Raw genomic sequence first — 24,066 nt, 5'->3', positions numbered from 1 at the left:
ACATTATAACTGTTTATTATATTATATTACACTTCAAAAATAATTATAACAGCAATTTATTTTAATATAATAATGTGTACATTTTATATAATTAATAAATATTTATAAATGCCATTTTATTAACAAATTTTTATATTTAAAACAAAATAATTCATTTGTTTTTTACATTTTCATATTACGAATTTACGATAATGAAATTTAATTTGTAATACGAAATGATTTTATAATAAGTTTAAGGTAATTGAATACTGAAATGTAATTCTGTGGTTGTGATTCTTATAATTCAAACATTATATTTAGTTATAATAAGTGGTAAATTGTAATTAAAGGTGTACAAAGAATAGGAATCTACTTAGCACCTATAGCCAGTGGCGTATTTTGGGTGATTTTTTAGGTGGTATCCAAAATATCCCTTAACGACTCAGTGAAATTCGAATAATTCCTGGATATTCCAAACGAACTATAAACTTAGCTTAGAAATGTACCTTGAAATGTGTCGTCTGATCTAAAAAAATTAATTTCACTTTTACAGACTGGATATAAATATTTTGATAGGCATGAGTAGAATACTAATATATTGGGTTATTCTTTTTTTAAGTCGAGGGTTATCCAGACACGAAGGACCCACCTAAATACGCTACTGCATATAGCACCTAATAATAAAAATAGCAATATTCCAAGCTAGTAATTGTATGGTTAGGTGTTTACATCACTATCAATCAAGTCATGTAATGGACCATACAAACAAACAATTTGATGTCAATAAAAAAAGAAAAATATGATGATGATGACGGAAAGTAAAAGTAAAAGACATGTATTCATCTATTCTAATGGTTAGTCGTCTAAAAAAATAACGGAAATATAATTTATGTAGGAAAACTATTTACTATTTCATATCAAATTTATAATAAAATTTATTTATATAATATTATTGTTGAAAAGTAAATATCATATACATATTCATATTATATTATGTAATCTATATCTGCTCAATCGTATACCTATCTGAAACATCAATAAAGAAAATTCACATATTCGACGTAGTATACAATATTATTGATTATATTATAGTACGCAATATGCCTTGATATTCGTTTCGTAATTACAATGGAATCATAGTGGGTATATCGTAAATTAAATCGTCATGATATATTATTATAAGTTATAACTTGTAACTTTGAACCAGTAAACTATTTAAAAACTCCATTGATTTATGTATATATATTTATATTATATATAAATATATACAAATAAGTTATCATAATACGAGTGTCGTAAATAATAATATGATAATGTTGTAAAAGAATCACCCAATATAATATAAGAAAAAGTTGCCGCAGGATATGGATATTGAATTCTCACTATATTAAAATGGTTTTTCGGCGTTATCATTGTTAAGTTTTAGTATCAGGCCCAACCTATACTGCTACAAAGATAGACGTTGGCGTGAAACGTCTACTTTCTAAACGAGCTATGCAACAACTACTTTTACATGTGTAATTATGAATATTTTAAACACTATTTAGAATATGTATTTTATAATGATAAAGTAGCAATTAATTATAATTTTTTTATTTTGCATGTCCAAAAATAATTCAACTTATTGACAACATTAAATATAAATTACTCAGCCAGTTTTTAACTTAAGATTTATTTTTTTTAAATAGAAAATTAAAACAAATTATAAAAATATACTGCATGTTTACATTTATTTAATTTAAATATTATTTTATAATAAATTTATCAGTTACATGATGCAATGTTCGAGATTCCCATAGTAAACACTTTCTTTATCACCTTATATTAATAATAATAAGCATCACTAAATCATATAGCCGTCCTTCGACTATGTGTCCATAATAGTTTTATACATATATAGTAACCTTCTTCCTGTAAATAGTTGCGCTACTGGATTTAAATCATATATACACATGGTAGCTATAATATTAAAATAACTTTCATTATACGCGTAATAAATATACAATTTTAACTTACATTTTTATGTATATTCCATTTTTATTAAACACGAATTGGATGTCAGCCCAAAAAAAAACCAAATATGTAATACATTTTTAAAAATTTTATTCGATCTTTACTTCAAAACTAATAACTAATTCCGTAATATGTTGTAAATATAGTTAAAAAATTTAAAAAATGAAAACTTCAAAATCGGTTGACCACAAACGATTGAACAACTAGGCTTTAAGTAAAAATGCGATGTTTTAACACATAGTACTAACTACCCCATATATTTCAAGAAAACTATTTCTAAGTAAACAAATTATTTATTTACATCACAAAAAAATCAACAGTAAATTCTCTTAGACAAATATTTAAACCGTTTACGTTAAAATTTTATTTCAATATTGTAATTTAAGATTGTAATAATAATATAAGTATAGTACACTTTATTCTAGAGTTATTTAATTTTATAAACAGTTGTACTCACGTTGCATCGGTCCTCAAAAAATCTGAATCTTTTGTGACTGGTGTTAAATCCAATACTGGCCTTTGGTAATTGTCTAGTACTTGAAGTTTGATTCCTCCCTTTATAAACAATAACCAAAACATCAATAAGAATACTCATACCATTTAAAACTACACATATTATCTAATTAAATATAAATAAACGCTATGCTACAGCTTTACAACAATTTAGAGAAAATCTACGATTTATAGAAATAATTGGACAATCAACAAGTAAAAGTGGAATATATACTTGCGAACCTCACAAGTAGAAGCCTACGTAATATAAATCTGTGCATATATGTGTTTAAGTGTGGCGCTTCGATTCGAGTCAGTGACCTTATACACTCTAGTGATTCCTAGTGCTCTCGAAACTCCACCAAAGATCGTACCAACAGGAATTCTTGGAGAAAGTAATGAAAAACATATGAGGTTGATAAAAAACTGGAGAATATATCTAAAAGCCGTTAATCGACTGCAGCTATTATAAAGAAATAACTCAAGGCAATATACGCGAAAGTTACGTAGGTACATTTATAATAATATTATTGGATCTATTTTTTTCTTTAATCGCGAAATTCTGTTGATCTGGTTTGAACAGCTTCTGCTGCAGATCAAACGGGTTTACATGTGTACCTACATTAAGAGTCGGACGCAATAAGATGCTGTTTTTTTGTATGTCCTGACTTAACATAATCTAATATAAAGCATCAAAAACCATACAAGCACGCATACATAGCGAGAGCTCTGGAGGTTTAAACTCTGAGAAATATTAAATAAATACTTTTGTATTTTAACTTGTAATTTATATTTATTATGATGTATGTCGTATGACTTTGTGCAATCTCGTTTACTCGTTAACTATAACAAGATGATAATGATTATAACCTAACCACTACGATATTTTTCTGTGTATGTACTTACTAGATACATATAATATGTTTATATGTTTATAAATTAAATTAATAGTTAACTAAATGTTTTTGATCTTATTTAAATAAGTTATACAAATTATTTATAATAAGCAATAAGATCTAACGCAAGATGTTAGACGAATTACATTTTTAGATAGTAATGCATAGTATAATAATGTATTACAATATGCGATAAAATGTAAGCTTTTTTTATTGAAATTTGTGCATAATATTTTTAAAAATTCGTGAAGTTAAATCGTGAACCACAAAAACTGTATGATTTATACGTGACAAAAGAATACCACGTCAAAAGACTTCGAATATAATATAATATAAAAGGTTTAACAATACCACGGCACTATATAATATGGAATCGTTTAAAAAAAAATACAATTAACGATTTATTTGCAAGTTTTTACTGCGGGTAGAAGGACTATCAAGTTGCATAACCATCATCTATTATTATATATTTATTATCGTCTACCCTTACACAAACGACTAATTAATAATAATACAATGCACTCGTAATCGCCCTGTATACGCAGAACATCGTGCAGCTCTAACGGATGCTGCGTGGAGGTAAACATTATATTTATATTGCACTATATACTGAGCGCGAGCCGTGCCAGTGCGTGCCACGACGATCTAAAGTAATAATAATTCGCGACGGTGATTAATAACAATATTATCGTCCTGAGATCCTCGTAAGCTTGCGCAATCACCTATTGTCATCGCGGAGTTTTCACTCACACGGTCCGCCGCCGATCGTTAAAGACATTTTGTCGACACATTAGGTCGTGATCTCGGACGGTATAGTGTATACAGCTATTACGAGTATTAAAGAGTTAAACTTACCCGATGAGGATACGCCAGATGCCATGTGATGTTGAATGACGAACCAGACATCAACGAAGTCTTTACTGAGCCTGCGAATAAAATAAAAACGAAAACGGTTAAATTAGGTACTATATAATATTACGTGATTCGTGTGACTTGCTTTCGACAAAAACCTATACGGACAATTGCAATTTGATTGTTGAACAACTATACAGCGCACCACTCACACACACACACACACAGGTAAAAATACATTTGATAACTTTTCGAGTAGCAATGAAACACTTATTTGATTCTATTGCATGTATACCTACTATGTATACAAAGGGATTGAATGAACATTGTGCAATTACGGTTATACTATACAGTAGAAACCTCCTCCTCTTATCTAAGCTTAAACACGTATAGGCAGACAACGGTATTTGAATACTTGTCTAATTATAAAAGTCTACTATGCATTTATTAGACCGCCCTATAATTGTCAAGAAATGCGTGTAAATAATCATTAATTTTTTTTTAATTTGAGTTCAGTTAAACTAAAAAACCTTATACATTTTACTAATTATAGATTCCTAATGCATAGAAGTAATCATTTTCTCGAATTATATTTCAAAAACTGAAAACCCATCTATAATAATTACTAAGAAGACGACTTGTTTGTAACAGCAATATATAAATGATAAAATACATTTTTTCGTGTTGACAATACTACAAACCACATATTCCATGAAATGAATATAAATATTATAATAACCATCAAATTTCTAATTCGAGCCACGTGAGCTTTCTTTCAGAGGTATTTTCTGTTCCTGGTCTAGAAAATCCGCGATATTTGGGCTATGAGATTTTAAAACATCGCAAAAATATTGTTATGCGACGTGCTATGAATGGAAAAACTACGAATTTGAAAGCCGAACGTCAAACCGACACACTCTGGGTCGTACGGCGTGCATTAATCGCGACCCGCAATAGGGACAGTGTTTTGGCCCATAGCAGGTTTGTTTCAAAATTCCTGGCCACAGACGCGCATAATATCATACACGCGTATAATAAGTGCGAAATTGAATGACGTTCGACACTCTGTTAAACAATAACAGTAAGCAATGCCTGCGCGTGTCTTTGACACGCCACGGAATGCCGATTTTATAGGTCGTCGCGTGCCCGTCGGTCCACCACGCCGGTATGCATAAAAATAATAATAATATAATATTATTATATTATTATTATTGCGTCTGTGTAACGCGAGCGTATATTATATTCGTTGTGGTTAGACGCTATATGATAGAGTGTCGTACTATATAATGCGCGCACCGGAGACCTACTGACCTTTTATATTTCCGTCGCCCACTGAACGTGCGTAAGTTTTCGCGTCATGCACCTGGTATAAGCGTATGCAGGCATGCAGCGCGCAAGTATTCCATTGTGCTCCGCGAACGGTTTCGGAACAAAAGCTGAAGAAATGAAGTAAAACGCCAATCTTCTATAGGGTAACGCGTGACGTAACTACCGTCGAAATAATACCGTAGGTTGTATAATAACGATGATAATAATAATAATCTTTGAAATCAGTATTGTTTTAAATCTCGTCGGTTTTTAGCTCGGAGCCCAGATCACCATAATATTATGTATAGTTTCGACACCTGCACCACTATACGTTACAGCGAGCGGACGTTTACTGCGATGATAATTTGAAATGATAATAATTAAGTATCCGTGTATTATAATTCTATAACGCAAAGCAGTTGGTAATGTCATTAATCGCAGAAAACCACAACAAATGTACCTAATTTGTTGTATTTTATTTTTATTTTGACCCAATTATACGGTATCACTGATCTGAAACTAAAATATTAATGAAATATAATATTTATTAAATTCTGATGTCATACAAAATCGGCACGTGATCCAAATAAATTACATCGAAATCACAGAACTACGTTCTAGCGGACACCATTACAATTTACAAAATCCGTTTCGAATGAAATATATTACAATTTCAGAAGCCTATATTATTTCCTTTTATATACTTTAAGTAAGTCACCACAACTTATAAGACACGATGTACACAGATGTATGTATCAGATAGGTATGTCCGTCCGTATATTATAATATGCATCATATACTTGCTGTGTCCTTCAGAGTTCAGATAACACGCCATACTATTATAACCACAATAAACTTACACTCAGAACAAGCTTATTTTGTACAGGCGTAGGTACCTGTAGAACACGTCTTGTTAACAGCATATTTCACTTTTTTTCTTAAAACTTGTAGATATTCAGAAAAAAAACATCTAGATCATTTACAGGTGCAGGTTACATAATGTACACACGCTTTGTGGAAACGTGTGATTCACGTAGGCAGCTTATTTCCCGAGTAATTTCAAGGTCGGAGGAAAGAAGAGGCGTATTGATATTGCACCTAAGACGCCTATTGCAACGCACATTACTTATGCGATAAAAAATGCTTACCAATTATACGTAAGACAAATAAAACTGTTAAAATATCATAAAATATATCTATTATATTGAAATAATAAAGAATATTAATGATATGAATAAGCTGTATGCATTTCTTAAGTAAATACTGTAAAATTACAAAGCTTATAACTACATAAATTTATATATATAACTTCATTCTATAAGTATCTATGTATGGCTATATATGTTGAATATTTTATATTAGAATATTATTGATTCAATTTTAATTTTATTTGTTTCATATTTACATGTGAATGACATCTCACACAAAAAATAAGTCTAAGACTTATCCATCGTTTAAATATGTAAACGTCTTACAAAAATACTATACAAGCAACTCAGGATTTAACTGTTTATAAATAATCATTTAAATTTACCTAACTCTTTTTAAAGGTGTTTTTGGTTATTTCACATAATAATATTGATGAATGAATGAGTTTGTCTGCTGATAAATTATATGTAGATAATAGAATAGATAATGAATAAAAGTGAAAGTCAAAGATGTAGTTCTTATAAATAGACTATTAAAATCATTTAGCAAGAACAATATAATATTCTTAATTGTAATTAAAGATATAAAATATATGTTATGACCCAACTGAAATGCTAAGCAACTATCTATATATATTTATTAAGATTTAAAACAACTTTTAATAATATTATAAAACCATCTTACTAAATATAAACTTGTGACTTTGTAAAAATTTTAAATTATAATCAATAAGTTATAAGTATACCTAATAAAAAGTACATACTTAAAATCTTTAACTAAAAATCAATTCTATGATAAACTAAAATATTATTTGAAGGATGCGTATGACTTATCACCATGAATCATATATTTATTACGTACGATTATGTTTTAGGTATAGTGAATATAATATATTTACTATAAAAAAACTAACACTCAGTTCCAATGTTAACGAATATACTACAGTTTTTATAGTTTTTAGCGAAACGTTTTGGTTTTTTAATAATAGTATTATTATATGCGATTTATATGCAATTCGTGAATAATAAATAAGTATATATTTTTTCATGAAGGAGTTCTTGTTCAGTTGTTCCTAATGCTGTGGCAAAATAGAAGTGAAATTACTATTTACTGTTCATGATCACTTTAACCCGGACGACGTTTAAAAATGTTTCTTTTTTATTTTGACAGTTACTAATGCATTAAGGTACGATAAAAACTCAACTAGAAAATTCGCTGTCCAATCACAATTATTGTAGAAGGTATTATTCATCAGAATTTTAAAAAAAAATAATGTTTTTAACGTAACAGTTAAAGGCATAAGATTTATCCTCGAAAACTTAATTCGTAATACATTATACGCTTTACCACATTATAACCTACATAGGTAAGATAATATTATAATTTATAAGAACTATATAATTTATAGTCAACCATTGCCCAAGTCATCTATTTTTCAACCTAAGACACTTAGATTTCCGCCTATATTGTTTTTCTTAGTAAAATGGACGTCAATCAACAATATTTTTTTTTTTTTTATATTTTATCACAGTTATTTTTAATTGCAAAATACTACTGTACATATTATTATAGTCGACTGTGTAAAAAAAACATAGTTTAACTATAGAACGGATGAGCTGCCACGTAATAAACTGTACACGTATCCTCATCTTAGGCTTTCGATATGTTGCACTGTTGCGTAAAATAATGTGCAAGCGCGTTTTATAATTTATACACGCGCCGAGCTAAAAAAGGAATCCACGTGAAGAATGATATAGAATTATATTATAGATATAAGCGCCGCGGAATATAATATTATGTGCCCATTTCAAAACGATTATTATTTAATAATATATTTTACAATAATATTATGGGCGACGATACGCGTTAAGAAACTTAAGTAAGTATATTTATAAAAAAAATTATTGTGTTTGCAGCCATACGAGGATCCTTACAATTAATGGTGTGCCGTTATTTGTGCGTGTAAGACCGTCATCGTCGCGGAAATCGCCGAAAATCGAAAAAATTACCGGGGGAGACATCGCCGCAGGTCGACGCAACTTTCACCGAAGTGTCGGCGGCGGTCAATTTAATCTATAACGCGCTTTCTACCGAAAGCCTGGGCCACTACGGCTTTTCTTCGCCGTGGAATCGAGCTATCTATACGTATAAGTCCGTAGCAAAAGAATGAATCTGCCTCGTAAAAGGGAAAAACAATTTTAATAAATAAAAAACCGTCCGATTCGGCCGTCGGCATTGGGACCCGCACCCATACACTCCATGTACGCGTTGACGACGATGATAATGGAGTAATTATTGTTGTCGTATGATTGAGTTTTTGACCCACACCACGCGCGACAAACGGAAAACATATTGCTCGCCGTATATAGGCGAGAGACGGAAACAACAAAAGATTTTTAATGTAAACGATTGTATTGTAATATTATATTACAATACTCTGCGGTGTGCGTTGGGCACATTCCATATATTACTATATGTTATTATTATTATTATAGTTATCCCACGGACCTGCAATAATAATAATAATGATACAGGTGCGTATGTACACACGGACAACGACGACGACCGCGGTGGCGGTGGCGGCTGCGGCAATAGAAGATATTTCGTAATGGCGTGATAAATAATAATACCTAACCCGCCGAAGAGAAAGACGCGCGTGTAGCATAACGTTATGTAGTGTTGTTCGCCGGAGAAGACGATCTCGAGCCGGAGTTCGCAGGGGACGGGGCAACGATGTTTGGTCGGCGGCGGAGAGAAAACTTGTCGTGAGTGATTTTACGCGCGTATTCTCTCCGACTCGCTTGCACCGCCGCCGACGACGCCGACGCCGTATAGTGTGTACATACACATATACGCGTGCCGGTCACGAGCTTGTCGTGGGATCTTCTCGCCGGCAGCCGTAAAAGTGAATATTATTATTATTATTATTACTATCGTTAATATTATTATATTTTTTTTACTACTACGCGCACTATTCGAAACCCGTCGAACGCGTCTGTCGTATATATCTTAAACATATATACTTACGACGATGGCAGCCCTTGAAAAACAACAGACCCAGTGGCTAATAATACGTCGTCAAGGACCTTTGGCCCGACGACCCCACTGACACTTGACCACGGTGTATCCGAGCGTCTACGATTGTTCTCTACGAAATTTAAAATGCTGTAATATACGCTCGAAGAAATACGAATTATTACCTGTTGCTTCTGCTGTTGGGATTTATTAATTTAAATATATTTTAATCTAACTACTAATAATACTTTTTCTTTCACCTGGTATTCGCATCAAACGGACGCACGTGAACATATTGCGCATCATAAGTTTGTATTTAGTAATTAATGGTTGATTAATTATAGGTAATACATAATATAATAACCGTTTTCATACTTACTAAGACTTACAATAAAAATATTACATATTATGACCTTAAAGGTTATAACATTTCCAAAATTAAATCAAAGTTTGGTGTTATACTTCTTATTATCACGTATCTAAATGCTTTTATAAAAAATTGTTTAATTGTTGATTTGAAATGTTTACTTTTAGGAATTCAGAATAACTATTAACGTAATAATACACAGATTTTCTCACAGCTACATTGGTAAAAATATGATGTTACATAAATCTAACATTAATAAATATAATGTATAATGTGAAATAGCTATAGAGCAACAAAATAGAACAAACGCATTGTCTGTGTTCCCGTGTGTACAAGATGTTTGAAAAAATCAAAGAATGACAATTTAATTGGTATTTAATTTTTTCCTGGAGTTTGTCAACAGTTTTATTTTATCGTAAATGTTTTTGTCCGGAAAATATAAGTATTCAACATCAAGTATATTATAAACAGTATCGTTATAGTGCAACTGCTGATGATAAAAAAAATATTTCCAATTACAACGGTAGATAATACTTAAGGAAACGTTTTTGAATAGTTACATAATATACTAATACATAATATACATAATTACTTAAAAAGCTTCTCTTAGCTAATAATACCATAAATCAAATTAAATTAAAAAATACTCCTGAATATTTATTCATGAACATATTATAAAGACGAATTTCAACTTCTATATTACATCAATATAAAATCATATGTATAATTAAAATGAATGTTCGATGTGCAACTCTCTCAAATTCATTTTCAGATGAACTTCATTTTTTCAAACATGATATAAACTTCGATGGTATGAATTACAAGACAAAATCTAAAATTGCACTATACATATAAGCACACATATACACACATGCACACACACGCTATCAAACAGAGTATCTTATGAAAATTTCTCCAGTAGTGCGTATATATCGTTTAACCATAACTGGTATTTGGTGACGAGAAAGTATAACTGAAACACGCGGGGATAAGTGAAACAAATTAAATAAATACACTCCTTGCTGAAGCACATACGTACATCGTATATGTATGTTATTAATCTAGAAATTATTGTTAAACAAGATTTCAAATGTTACGCGACAGGTGTTATCATTCTCCGTATATTATAATCATTGCACACACCCAAATTGACAAAATTTTGGTCCTGATTTGTGGACGACTAAAACGAAAGCGTGTATCTACATGCCATACACACGTACCTACCTATATATCCTGAAAAGATGAACGTGCTTATTAACGGATACGTTTACCGAATGAAATTATCATAATTAGCGTTATGCAATGTGGACGTGACTATGAAACGGAAATATAAATTTTGATCCACACCAGTCGATTGAAATTTAAATACATAAAATAGTGTTTGTGCTTTCACGAATATTATATATAGTTATATTATATCGTATGTATCGCGTATGTATAGAGAAGTATGATGGAATTACGATAAATTGGTTACCTACTATAATATTGTGTATAAATTCAATAGCTTCATAAAAGTTATTCTTTCGTATTTAAACTACCTACATGCGGTTTTATAAGTACAAATTATCGAACAAACCAATGAACTCGACTGATAAACTTCATGATTTAAAATACCTTGTATAGTTATACATAATAACATCAAAATATACATAAGCAGCATACATCACGAAAAGAATTCTAAAATCTTTTGTATATGTGGTTGCAATTAAACGGTTTAGTTTAAAACATCAAAACCACATTTCTGTTAAGTTTAAAAGATAATATACTTAAATATATGTATGGCGATTCGGTCTGAAAAATTTAGAACCATAAGACCACTATTGGCCATAAACTTTCATATTTTTAGTTGAAATGTGCAGAATATTAATTAAAATGAAAGAATTATAAGAACGTAAAGAGATTTAAAGTATTTGAACAAATTGACTACAATTAAAACAATTACAAATCAAATTAAAAAGTTAGATTTATTACGAAAATTCTATAAGTAAATAAAGTTTTATTATTTGTATTAATAAGGATAATTGTTTTATTGTGAATTTTGATCCTGGAAAAAAGTCGTACAGATAAATTGATAAGTAAACAATAGATATAATTTAGTAAAATTTATAATAGGTGAAAATGAATAGAAAAGGAAAAAGTTTTTAAATATTTAATTTTGTTTTCTTGAAAAACATTTAACATTCTTGATATGTTTTAATATTTAAAAGAGCAAATATTGTACTTAAAAAATGTTGCTGACTAAATCATTACTGGTTGCCTCTTGAATCTATTCACTGTGCAGACATGATGCTCCTTTCGCTTCTCACGACTAAACACTTATGGGAAAACTTTTCAACCCATGGTTGATTGTGGTTTTTGCATACACGTCTTCAGGTCATGGATAGGTCATAGAAAACGATTTGAATAATAGAACAGTTATTATACTCGAAGAAAAACACTAGATATAGATTACTTCTTCAAAACAGAGTAAAATATATAGTATTTATAACGTACAGCCGTACCGCAGCAGTCCATAATATTATATTCGTATACGCGGTCCAAATAAATTCAGGTGGTAAACAAACGGGCGGGGTCCTCCCGAGATTGTTTTACTTTCAATTTCAATACGTTCTTCGCATTCTTCTGTTCAAGGCTGTTATCGTTTAAAAATAAAATGATTCTTCTGGCATTCGACCAGCCTTCTAATTTGCATCATACATAAATATTGGTCAATTTAATATGCACTTCATATTATTTATGTAGAGTAAAAATGATCGATTAACTATTTTGATCAAAACCGATAGTGACCTAGCCCTCATATTCTTTGTATACCTAGTGAAATAATAATTAATGTGAATAAACTTAAAAACATTAGCTTTGGCTTTATTAAACAATATAGGTGCATAGGTAGTATTAACTAAATATGTTCGATAAAAAAAATTTACACACGGAAATACACTAAATTCTACGTAGGGAAGTATAATGAATAAATGAACATTTATTCGAGGTTAATTGTTAAAATATCCTTGAATATAAAAAATAAATAAACATACAACTTTCTATTGACATAGACAATCATACAGACAAACTTTCGATTTCATCTTGTAATAATTCTAATAAGTTAATAAATCAATAAATCAATAATTTATTATACTTTAATAAATATTTCGTAATAATTAAAATAATTAAATTTCACGAAATAAAATATATCTTGTAAATCTTACATTTTCAAAATAAAATAAAACTATTACGTCCATCCGTGCAAGACCGACTCGGTGTGTTTCGAATACACCAGGTATTCATTCATAGTATTATTAATTTATACAATCATCGAGGGGGAGAAGTGGCTAGACGGGATTCCTACAGTACCACGTTGCTACAGCGGTGAACAACAAGCTACTACGTTTCGGTATGTCTTCTAAACAAATTACGGGTGTATATTATACTGTATAGTACATAGAATACAGCAGCATTTTTATACACCAATAGGTGTTGAATATATTTTTTACCTAGAGGTGGGCTGTATTCGACCAATGACGTACTATTGTGTAACGCCTGTAGTTAAATTACTATTATACCGATGCCTATGTGTTATTTTTTTCCACCTTTTTCTATTGCAACATAATATTTTTTGTGGTATACCAACCGATTGTATAGGAACGAATTACACTTGTTTTTTTTCGTGTACAAAATCATAATAATCATTTTTAGATAAATTTCAAAATATCAAAAATACATGTGTCCGATACTCCGTTCAATAACCCAAGTATTTTACGTCGGTAAATACAAAACATAATAATACAATATACGTCCTAATAATATTAATTCAACCATACATACATAAATCATAATGATATGTACCTACATTAAAAAAGTGTTACGTCTTACGTGAATCAATACATACTGAGAATATTTATGTTGTGAACATTACACAATCGGAATTACTTCGACTATTATAAATAATAATATTATATAGTAACTACATTTCATATCGCATTTTCAGATTAAAAAGCCTTGGCCTATACATTAATTTAGTGTTTTCTTTTCTTAAGTATAACTGAACAAATATACATAATTGTACATACTTTGATAGATATATTTTATAGATTGAAATAAAACTCTTATAATTTTATATTATTATGTACCTATTTATTTATAACTAATTTTTTTTTTTTTGCTTAGTCATGAACTCATGAATAATTTTATGTTTCTGTATAATGTTAATTGCATTCATTTTATAATTAATAATTTTGAATTTTCATTACCACAACGCGATGAAATAATTAAACTTAAATTTTGAATCGAAACTAAAAAAAAAAATGTTTTGATTTTTACGAAAATTGATTAATAGTTAATATAAAGTCAATATAAATAACTAATACTTTCAATGAATTGGAATTAAATAAATATAATATATTAAGCCTTTTATAGACACAACTGCAAGATATCAATTTTAGTAAATGGCATAAAATAAATGCAACATCTTCGCATACCCTGTAGGCTATAGGTATATTCTTAATCCGTGCACTCGTAAAGCTAGCTCACATAATACTTATCTATTATAATTATTTATTAATGCACACACGCGCGTACACTATATATATTATAATATATGTATATTTGAATTGATTAATACAATTGTATTATTATTAATATACTATTATTAAAGCTCACACATATGCGTGTCCTTCGGCAGATCCGTTCGATCGATCGATAGCTGCCTCAGGATATGAAAACCTCATCTGCCTACGTCTATACTCTATAGACCTTTTGTATATACGGTGTTGTTATAAAACAAAATTAGTTATTTTGCATCAGTTGGCCACTTTGTTGTAGTGTTATGATGAATTTTCGAACAATTACTCGTAAAGATATTTCATGAAACACTCAGATGAAAAAAAAATACTTAACGGCACAATGGTCGATGTTGTCTATTGTTTGTAACATACATAACACATAATATATTATAATACAGACAAGTATCGAATAAACTACATAAACGCAAATAGATCAACAGAGAAAACAACAAATGTGAACTAGATGACTAGCTTTGATGACTAATGGTAATTACTACATGTCATTATTATAATTTCTAATAAAGTATATGTAATAATATTAATAAAATGTTTAAAAACGTCATACACTAAACTTCCGAAATCACTAGTTGAATCGCTAAATCAGGGGTCCCGGTTCTATTTCTACCACCATAAAATGTATGTTTGTCTAATTTTCTCAACAAACTTTGATATCTATTAACTATTTATATATTGTGGTATTTGCCAACCGAATATCATCCATTTTTATTTAAACAGCTAAATATAATGTTTAAATTTCTCTCTACTACTGACAAAAAAATATTTAGAATAAAAAAACATCTTACCTTTAGGCATACCACAAGGGCCAGGCGTTCTGCTCGTATCCAGGAAGTCGAGGTCGTAGGTACGGGCTGGAGGAAACGTGAGGGCAACATGGCTCGTGGTACTGTACACCAGACAGGCCACCACGGCCAATATTAATTCCCATGAATTTGAGTTCATGATGAACACAGTGACGTACTTAAGCTATTCTCAAACCCATTTTGTACGACCTATAAAATAAAAAAAAATGATAAATAAACATATTAATATATAATACATATTATATTTACATTTTATAAACTTAAAATAAGTTGAAAATAATTTTAAATTTACAATAGATCATTTTTATTTTACTTAAATTGGGATGACAAATATCTGTTGTATAATTTTTATGGGAAAATTCGTATACCAATACTCCACGGTCAGCCACCTGCATTTTAACACAATATTTTATCGTACCTATAATACCACACATAATGGTTGGCACTCTAAAATTGTAAAACAAAAACTATCTCAATGTTACAAATCAGAAATAGTAACTGACAAAATAATCAATTAGATAAGTGATTTCAAAAATTTTCGTGGGAGGACGTTAAAATAATGAACTTATTCATCAACAATCATAGCTAAGTCGGGAAAATAATTATAAAATCATATATCAACTTGATTATTTTATCAAATAATTGTTTTATTTACCACAGAAATATTTAATAATTGACATAATGTAAACATAAATTTGATTCCAAGACAAACCAATCTTGAAACACTATCGATACAGCTGGACACTAAAGTAAAAATGGTACAGTCTTGCCCAAACTCTAGACTATTATGGCCATCCTAACCTATATAAGCTATTTTTTGATTTAATCTTCCACACAAATGTTATGCTACATATACTGTTTGTTTATAATCCATAGGTTTTTGTTGATATTACAATTATGAACTATGTACGTCATATACTATCGTATCATGGGATAAAATATAACTAAATCAATAAAGAAAATAGTTTTTTCTTTAAGTTCTTTAGAAGTAAAACATATATCCTTAAAAATATTATTACCTATTATTTTAAATCCATGCACATGCACAAATTTAGTTTTTTTGTTAATAGTTGGTCACAATTTTAATTAATATGTATAAAACAAACAACCGACATCCTAGGGCACAAAACCAATCAATCAATACACCTATAGTCATTAGTGCGATTAGCTGTTACTCATTATATAAAAAACTTTACGCGCCAATCATAAGTAATCAACGCCTCTATTATTTATTTATGTTAATGTTTATTCCGAACTATTCTCACAAAAATATATTTCACAAAATGTTCTGAAAAATGATATTATAATAACTTTTAAAACCCTAAATAAACTATCTCTATTTTAAAAATAATTTCAAGTTTTTAATTATGAAGTCCAGTGGACTATTATATGAATACAATTGAATAATAAATGAACAAAAACAAATAATTTAAAAGGATTACTCATATTTGTTTTTATTATTATACTATATAATTTAATTACCTAACGGCTAACTGAAACTAATTTTGTTGTCAACACAAATATTGACAATATGCAATTGACCACAGTTTTTTAATTGTATTATCCAACCAGATTATATGGTTTTATTTTATGTTACCTAATTTAAAAACAGTTGCATGTTAAAAATTATTTACGGCGTATTTTAAATAATTTAAAAATAAAAGATTAAGTTAGCATTGATATATTAAAATTAAATGTTGAATAACTTTAATTTATTTTGTGTTAAAATTAATATTGATCATTTAATTCCAAGTGGTTTAAAAAATGGTAGATTTAAGCTAAGTTTACAATTAGGTGGTGAATATATATATATTCTACAATGTGTTAACGACCATGTGGTAATATTGCTAACAAATATATAGTTTAATTAAGTATTAGATTAAATGTACGTACATGTCAAAATTATGTTTATTTACTTAATATATTTATAATTCGATAAATTTACTAATTTTATTGCAGGTATGGAATATAGATATCATTTTTAAATACATATTTTATAATGTGTTAATTTTTGTTTTGATACAATAATTGAATAAGTCTATTAGAGGCTAATACTTTAATAAACGGTGAAAGTTTAATAAAGTTCTAAATGTTACCATGTGGATTAGGTTGTAATACATTTAACATTTTCGAAAATTACCAAATTAATGTCTTACGAGTATAGCATTAGAAGTAGTATTTAACTTTTATCCTTACTTATTTAACAACGTGAAGAAATAGTTTTCTTAAGATAGGTACATACATTTTCTAATCGTTATTTTCTATCAGCCATCACCCAAGGACATCAACCAAGTTACATTTTACGAACGATTAACTATCGTAATATAATATATTATATATTATATCCCAAAGAACATTTACTATTAACCAGTATTAAGATATAAGAAGTATATATGATCTAAAAAATGCAATGCTCTTAAGAAAATATAATATTAAATATAGGTTATATTTTATGACGTTATAGTCTGTAAATAATTTTTTACATTACCCTTGTCTTTATACTTTGGTTATTGGATTAGAAAAATTTACGAATTCGTACTACGTATATAGTTTACGTTATATCCAAGCGTATATTATTAAAGTTGAAACAATAATTTGCAGTCAAAAACGGTTTTCATTATTTCATTATAAACACGGTTATATGATTAAATAACCGTGATTATAAGTACACGTCTAAAATAAATCATACTGTTGTTAAAACACCCGCATCAGGATATGAATTTAAATGACATTCAACTCTATTTCATATAATAAATTAATGTGTTTATTTAGCATATAATATTGCGTATTGTATAACGAAACCTACAGCAAAAGGGTTGACAACCTTGCAGGTTAAAGTGCACTAACCTAGACATAATATTATAATAATTAAAATGATACGCTATCTGTTTTCTTTTATCCGTCATGGCATCATCTCACAGCAGTGTCGTCTAAATAATTAGTCGATCCGTTTTTTACGACAAAAACGTCAACTTCTTTCAAGGAATATAAGAATTTTAACAATAAAGTACCTACCTATAGGTATATTGTATATATAATACCTATAACATGGAGATAAAAAATACCTTTTTTTACATTACGGAGAAAAAATTATCTTTCGTCGCTGCTGTACATATATAGCTACATAAATCATGCGTATTATATTGCCTAAATTTGCCCAGAAGCATCTTTCTTTTCTTTTTTATTATTTCGTAACATGGTGCAGTGAAGTCGTCAACAGTGGACAAATCGTTTCCTAGTCATTTATATGATTGACCACATGTGTACTATAATCTCACCGCATGGGCGTTCACGTATATTTGCAGTTCATATATGTAAGATGAATATCTTCTTACGCTCAGAAAGCCCAGGAATGTCGATCTATGTCGTCACATCACTGTCGATGATAATATTTTTCTGGGACACCAAACCAGAAAACATTTTCGCAATAACGCACACAACATTGCACTAGACCGTTGAGATGTATTTATATATACTAAAGAGTAGTACCTACAAAAATCCACACGAGTAAACACTTAGTACATGTATAATATAATAATAATATTATGTACCTATGTATCATTAGCCAACAAGAAACCGACCGCGCCTGGAGGCCCTATACATTATATGGTGTTCTTCCATACGCTATATCATTTTCTACATGACTTCCAATATGGTACGAAATCAAAGATTGAAAAAGTGAGTGAAGATATACTACACTTATGAAATAAAGATATAATATAATAAACGTATAATAATAATATGTTCACTCTTCAATTGTATATCGTAGACACAAATGTGTTGTACCTACCCCGCGTTAAAGTCACTAACCGACACTCAACGGTGGGCCAAACGCAATTCATAAAAAGTATCTCTCATAGTTTCATTTTTTTTTTTTATTATTATATTATTATTAATATTATCATAGTTCCAATTGTACTCGATTTACTACTGAAAATTTAATTACAATACTATATGAAATAATGTAATACTAAAATATATCATTAAGACAATAGAAATAAAATAACTGAGGAGAAATTTAAAACAATAATAAAATGAATATGATTTAAATTTACGTTTTTGTTTAATACATAGAAAAAGTATTGATCTCATAAGCATAAATTAAAAAACTAGTTACTTAATACCTATTTATACAACTAATTCATACTTGAAATATTATAGAATATTTTTAATTTTTAAATTAGATAAATCTGAATATCATAGTTAAATGCATATATTGCAAAAAATAATATGATAAATCTTTTTTACATATCTGGTCTTTTACAACAAAACGATTATACATTTCATATATTATACTCGTACATCTATTCTAATATCAAGATTCTTCGAAATTATTGTGCTCAACGAGTTGTCACCGACATCCAATTACGTTCAATTTGCAAACTCACGACAACCGGTTTTGACTTCGTCGTTGAGATGAATCCGTAACGTGAACCGGATAATATACAATATCGCACGGTCAACGGTTAGCTATTATTGCATCAGGCGTCTACATGTTAGTTTATCATATGTCATTTCGTACCGTTATTCTTAACATTACTGTATAAAGTAAAATTTAAAAAGTAAAAAAAATGTATGAATACTATTTCAAGAATATTTATATTATCTATGTGAATATCGAATTTATAAATTATAATTTCTAATATACCTAACCTATGTATTTAATCTGTATTTTTTTTCATTTATTTTATATCAAATAGCTAATATCAAAAATTATTTGCTATTGACGATTAAATTTTGTTTGTGTTAATAGTATATTATTCTAATTAAATAAAATATTTATAATATAAACATCTTTATTATAGATATTATTCTATACATCTATAGATACAAGTCTGCAGTAGCCATTATATAATATTTAAATCTTTAGTACTTATTATTTATATTTTAAACTGATTTTTAACTAAAAATATATATTTTTATTATTTGAAGAAATAATATGATATAGGTAAGTATATTATTATTATTAAATTTAATAGTTTAACATCGGACTTATTTCATGTTACGCATATGAGTAATAGATATAGTCAAAATTAAATGTATTAGATATTTACTTATTAAATATTTTAAAATATCGTATCTATTGTGTACATTTATATTTAATCGGTAAACGATTACTGTACTATCTCGACATATCTATTTTTAGCTACATATTTTATTATAATTTCATGAATACTTGCATAATACGAAAATTTATTAAGTCAACAAAAAAAAACTTTATTACCCGTCGTCTCAATTAAAAAAATATATTATATTTCCTATAGGTTTTTATTGAAAATCATTTTTGTGCAATTAACCTATACCTGTATATCTACTATTAAAGATCAAGATGCACATGATAAATTCATTAGAAAAATTTAATAAAAATAATGTAAATCAATGCTGACGTGATTGTATAAAACAAAATAGTTTTGTTTCTTAAAATAAAAATGTACTATGCTGTGATTGTTTTTTTTTTATAGAAAAAAAAATAAGAAGCATGTATTGCTCATAAAAACAAAATAGTAAAATTGTTGAGATACGGTCATGACATAATTTTTTTTTCAATCTAAAATAAAATCGTAAACTTAAGGTTATTTGCGCATTACGATTTTTAAATATATATAAATAAACAATTGCTATTGAATTATATTGTGTATGACTGAAGACTGTTAAATATTATACTGATAATATATTTTTTATAATACATTTTTTTATACTTCATTTTATTAAATTATAGAATAACTGTATTATATATTTATATATAATATATAAAATAATTATTGTACATAGTTTTAATACAACAAACTACTACATATTCTTTTTATTTAATCACCAAAATATTTTACCTATAATATTATGTTTTATTAATTTACCTTATAATTTTATGTCTATGTGCCTTTTAATATATAATGTATGTTTTTTGATATTTTAAATCTTTCATTCTATAATAGAGAATACAAAATATAGGTAAGTAATAGGTAACAAAAACGTAAAGGAAAAATTGAAAATCATCCTTGTCCGTTTGATTATAATAAGTTATGCTAGATAATAGTTCATGTATAGGTAGGTACATGTCGTCGGTGCCGCATCACGGGCCATTGCCGGTTTGCATCACAACGGTATGATAATAAAATATAATAATAACCATTTCGCAGCTTGATTTTAGTGGTTGGCCAATATACACAATATTTATCGCTGTTAAATAATGTCTCTGAAATATTGTTCGTTCGATGGAAACGTGCGTGTGTCGAACACGTCCGAGCTGTCCTATACGACATACGTGACTTAACCCGAACAAAAAAATGTGCTCAGTACGAAGAAACAAAAACAGTTATGTTTAAGCAAAAAATACCTGTCAATAGAGTATTGGATACGGATATATTAAAAATAAAAAATTAAATAAAAGGCATTAAAAGTGGTTGGAAACAATTCAGTAGCGGAGCTATATATATATATAATACATTACTACAGTGTATTGCAATTATTCACATATTACCGTTGTCCATTGCGTTTTAAATTTCGGTTTAAAAGTTTAAAGAACGATTTTATGTGGTTGAATATAATAATTACTTCACTTTATTTTGACCGATTACATGCGCAATATATTATAGCGGTTATGTATAATGTAGATCGATAGAGAAACGTTTTTTCACTAACTGCATGGGATCAAATAAGATCAATAGCTGTTTAAAAATATCCAAAACAACATTTCAAATTTACAAATAGTACTAAAACGTTATACTATATTATATATCCAATTGGTTATATTATACAAATAATAGAGAGTATGGAAATATCTTTCATATAGGAACCTGATTTTCTTCTTTGGGAGATTCCCGCATTCTTCTGACTTGTGTGTAATACTTAATTCTATTAGTTGACTCATTTGAGCTTGGGAGGTGTTTATGATATATTTTGACAGATATTTTCAATGCGTTATACCTGCATAATTAAATATTATTTTTCCTTCGTGACGTATCGATTGTTTACGGTTTTGAAATAATTGTATAATATGATTCTATTCAGTTTAACCTTGTTATAAACACAACTATTATAAATTTATAAGATTCAACGAAACGTGGTTTCGACATAAGAACACGTAATATTATTGTAATTAAAATTAACGACGACTGTTAAATACACTCACACACATATAAAATGTATACATTTATATTTTATACACATTATAGGTGCATATTATAGTAAATAGTTGTATACATACAAATTACTTTTAAGCACAAAATATACATTTTTTTAACCTTATAATACATTAATAACAACAATAGTTGAATGTAAATATAATTTAGATAATTATTACAATTAATTCAGAGATTGGACGGCGATTTTTATTTTATAACATTAGGTACCTATCAGAAACATCACAATTCACATGCGATGAATATATTGATAAGAGGTGTGATTAAGTCAGTAAAGACATGTCTATATGTCTACATAATATTAAACTACAGGCTCAGCCATCAGAGGGTCATTACATTAATGTTTTAAAACCAATACACCATTAGCTGTAGACGGTGTAGTCGTAAACTTCAATGTCTATTGCCTTGTTATAACGAATCATGAGTACCCATAATGGGGACTTTTCACTAAAATAATTTATAAATATTTTAATAACTTATATAATATATATATACAATACATTTATTGAGCAACCTAACCTAACCAAGAGATACAAAATCTCTGATGGTAAGAGGGACGTTGGCGCCGCGGGTGTAAAAAAATACCTATCAACAAGACCGCCGACGGTCGGAAGAGGGTTGAATAATTCTTTGTGTTACGTTCACTCACCTGTTCGTGTAAGACAACGTAAATATTGTTGGCGCGTCTGGAAATCTGTGTATTTCGTTAGTTTTATTCTGTTCGAACACCGCGGTACAGTACAATATTGTCGTAACAAAAGCGATTCGCAAAATAATATATGAGAAAATGTTTCGTCACTCGGGTTTTTACGTAAACGGGCGCGCGTGATCGTAAGACTTCGCATACAACAAGAAAGAGAAAACAACCGACCGGTACGGAACGCGCGAACGATCTGACGACACCTGACGGACTGCGATAGTTCGGTGTAACAGCGACGGCGCGACCGACAATTTCCCGGTATCTCGGCGGCGCTCACAATTCTTCGTCGCGTTACCAAAGACGCGCGCGGGCACAACACTACCAGACGCACCGACCACCGCGCATGCGTCACCGCGATACGACGTTCACGCCGAACCAGTCGTCGTCGTGGTTACTGAACGGATACGGTGCGTCAGCGAAACGCGCCCTAAACCGCCGATGTTTTTTATTTCAATTTCTACTATTATTAGTCCACTGGACACTTATTGGGACCGCGTTAAGAAGTAATACGTTTAAACAATTGAACCATTAAACGTTTGCATTATTAGCGGGTTCAATTAGTCCGACGTCGTCGCGTAGAGCATATAGGTACACTACGAAGAGTACGATTTAATAATATCCATCCAGCGTTATAGATACGACCGTAGTTATTGTATAATAATATTATGATCTGTCACAGGGGTAACCAAACGGTGGTCCGCGGCTCGCGGACGAATTATGTACGTCTCGCAGACAAGTGGGGTAAAACAAATCGTTAATATAATACGCAGTATCGATGT

The 24,066-nt window shown here is 29.3% G+C and overlaps 1 protein-coding gene across 2 annotated transcripts in view; it reads right to left on the bottom strand.

Moving 5' to 3' along the window:
• Positions 1-23,561, bottom strand: part of LOC132923220 (uncharacterized) — a 42,661-nt gene extending 19,100 nt beyond the window's left edge. For both annotated transcript variants that reach the window (XR_009661131.1, XM_060987077.1), the window contains exons 1-4: positions 23,237-23,561; positions 15,431-15,637; positions 4,236-4,306; positions 2,450-2,547 (exon numbers count right to left, since the gene is read on the bottom strand). Coding sequence is in view for 1 of the 2 variants with exons in the window: in XM_060987077.1 (XP_060843060.1) it covers positions 2,450-2,547; positions 4,236-4,306; positions 15,431-15,587 (326 nt within the window). In the remaining variant the exon portion in view is untranslated. The remainder of the gene's footprint in view (positions 1-2,449; positions 2,548-4,235; positions 4,307-15,430; positions 15,638-23,236) is intronic.
• Between the last annotated feature and the right edge of the window lie 505 nt (positions 23,562-24,066).

Source organism: Rhopalosiphum padi, chromosome 2 (genome assembly GCF_020882245.1).
Source record: "Rhopalosiphum padi isolate XX-2018 chromosome 2, ASM2088224v1, whole genome shotgun sequence".
NCBI lineage: Eukaryota > Metazoa > Arthropoda > Insecta > Hemiptera > Aphididae > Rhopalosiphum > Rhopalosiphum padi.
Note: the sequence above shows the minus strand (reverse complement) of the source record. Positions and strands in the feature narration are given on the sequence as shown.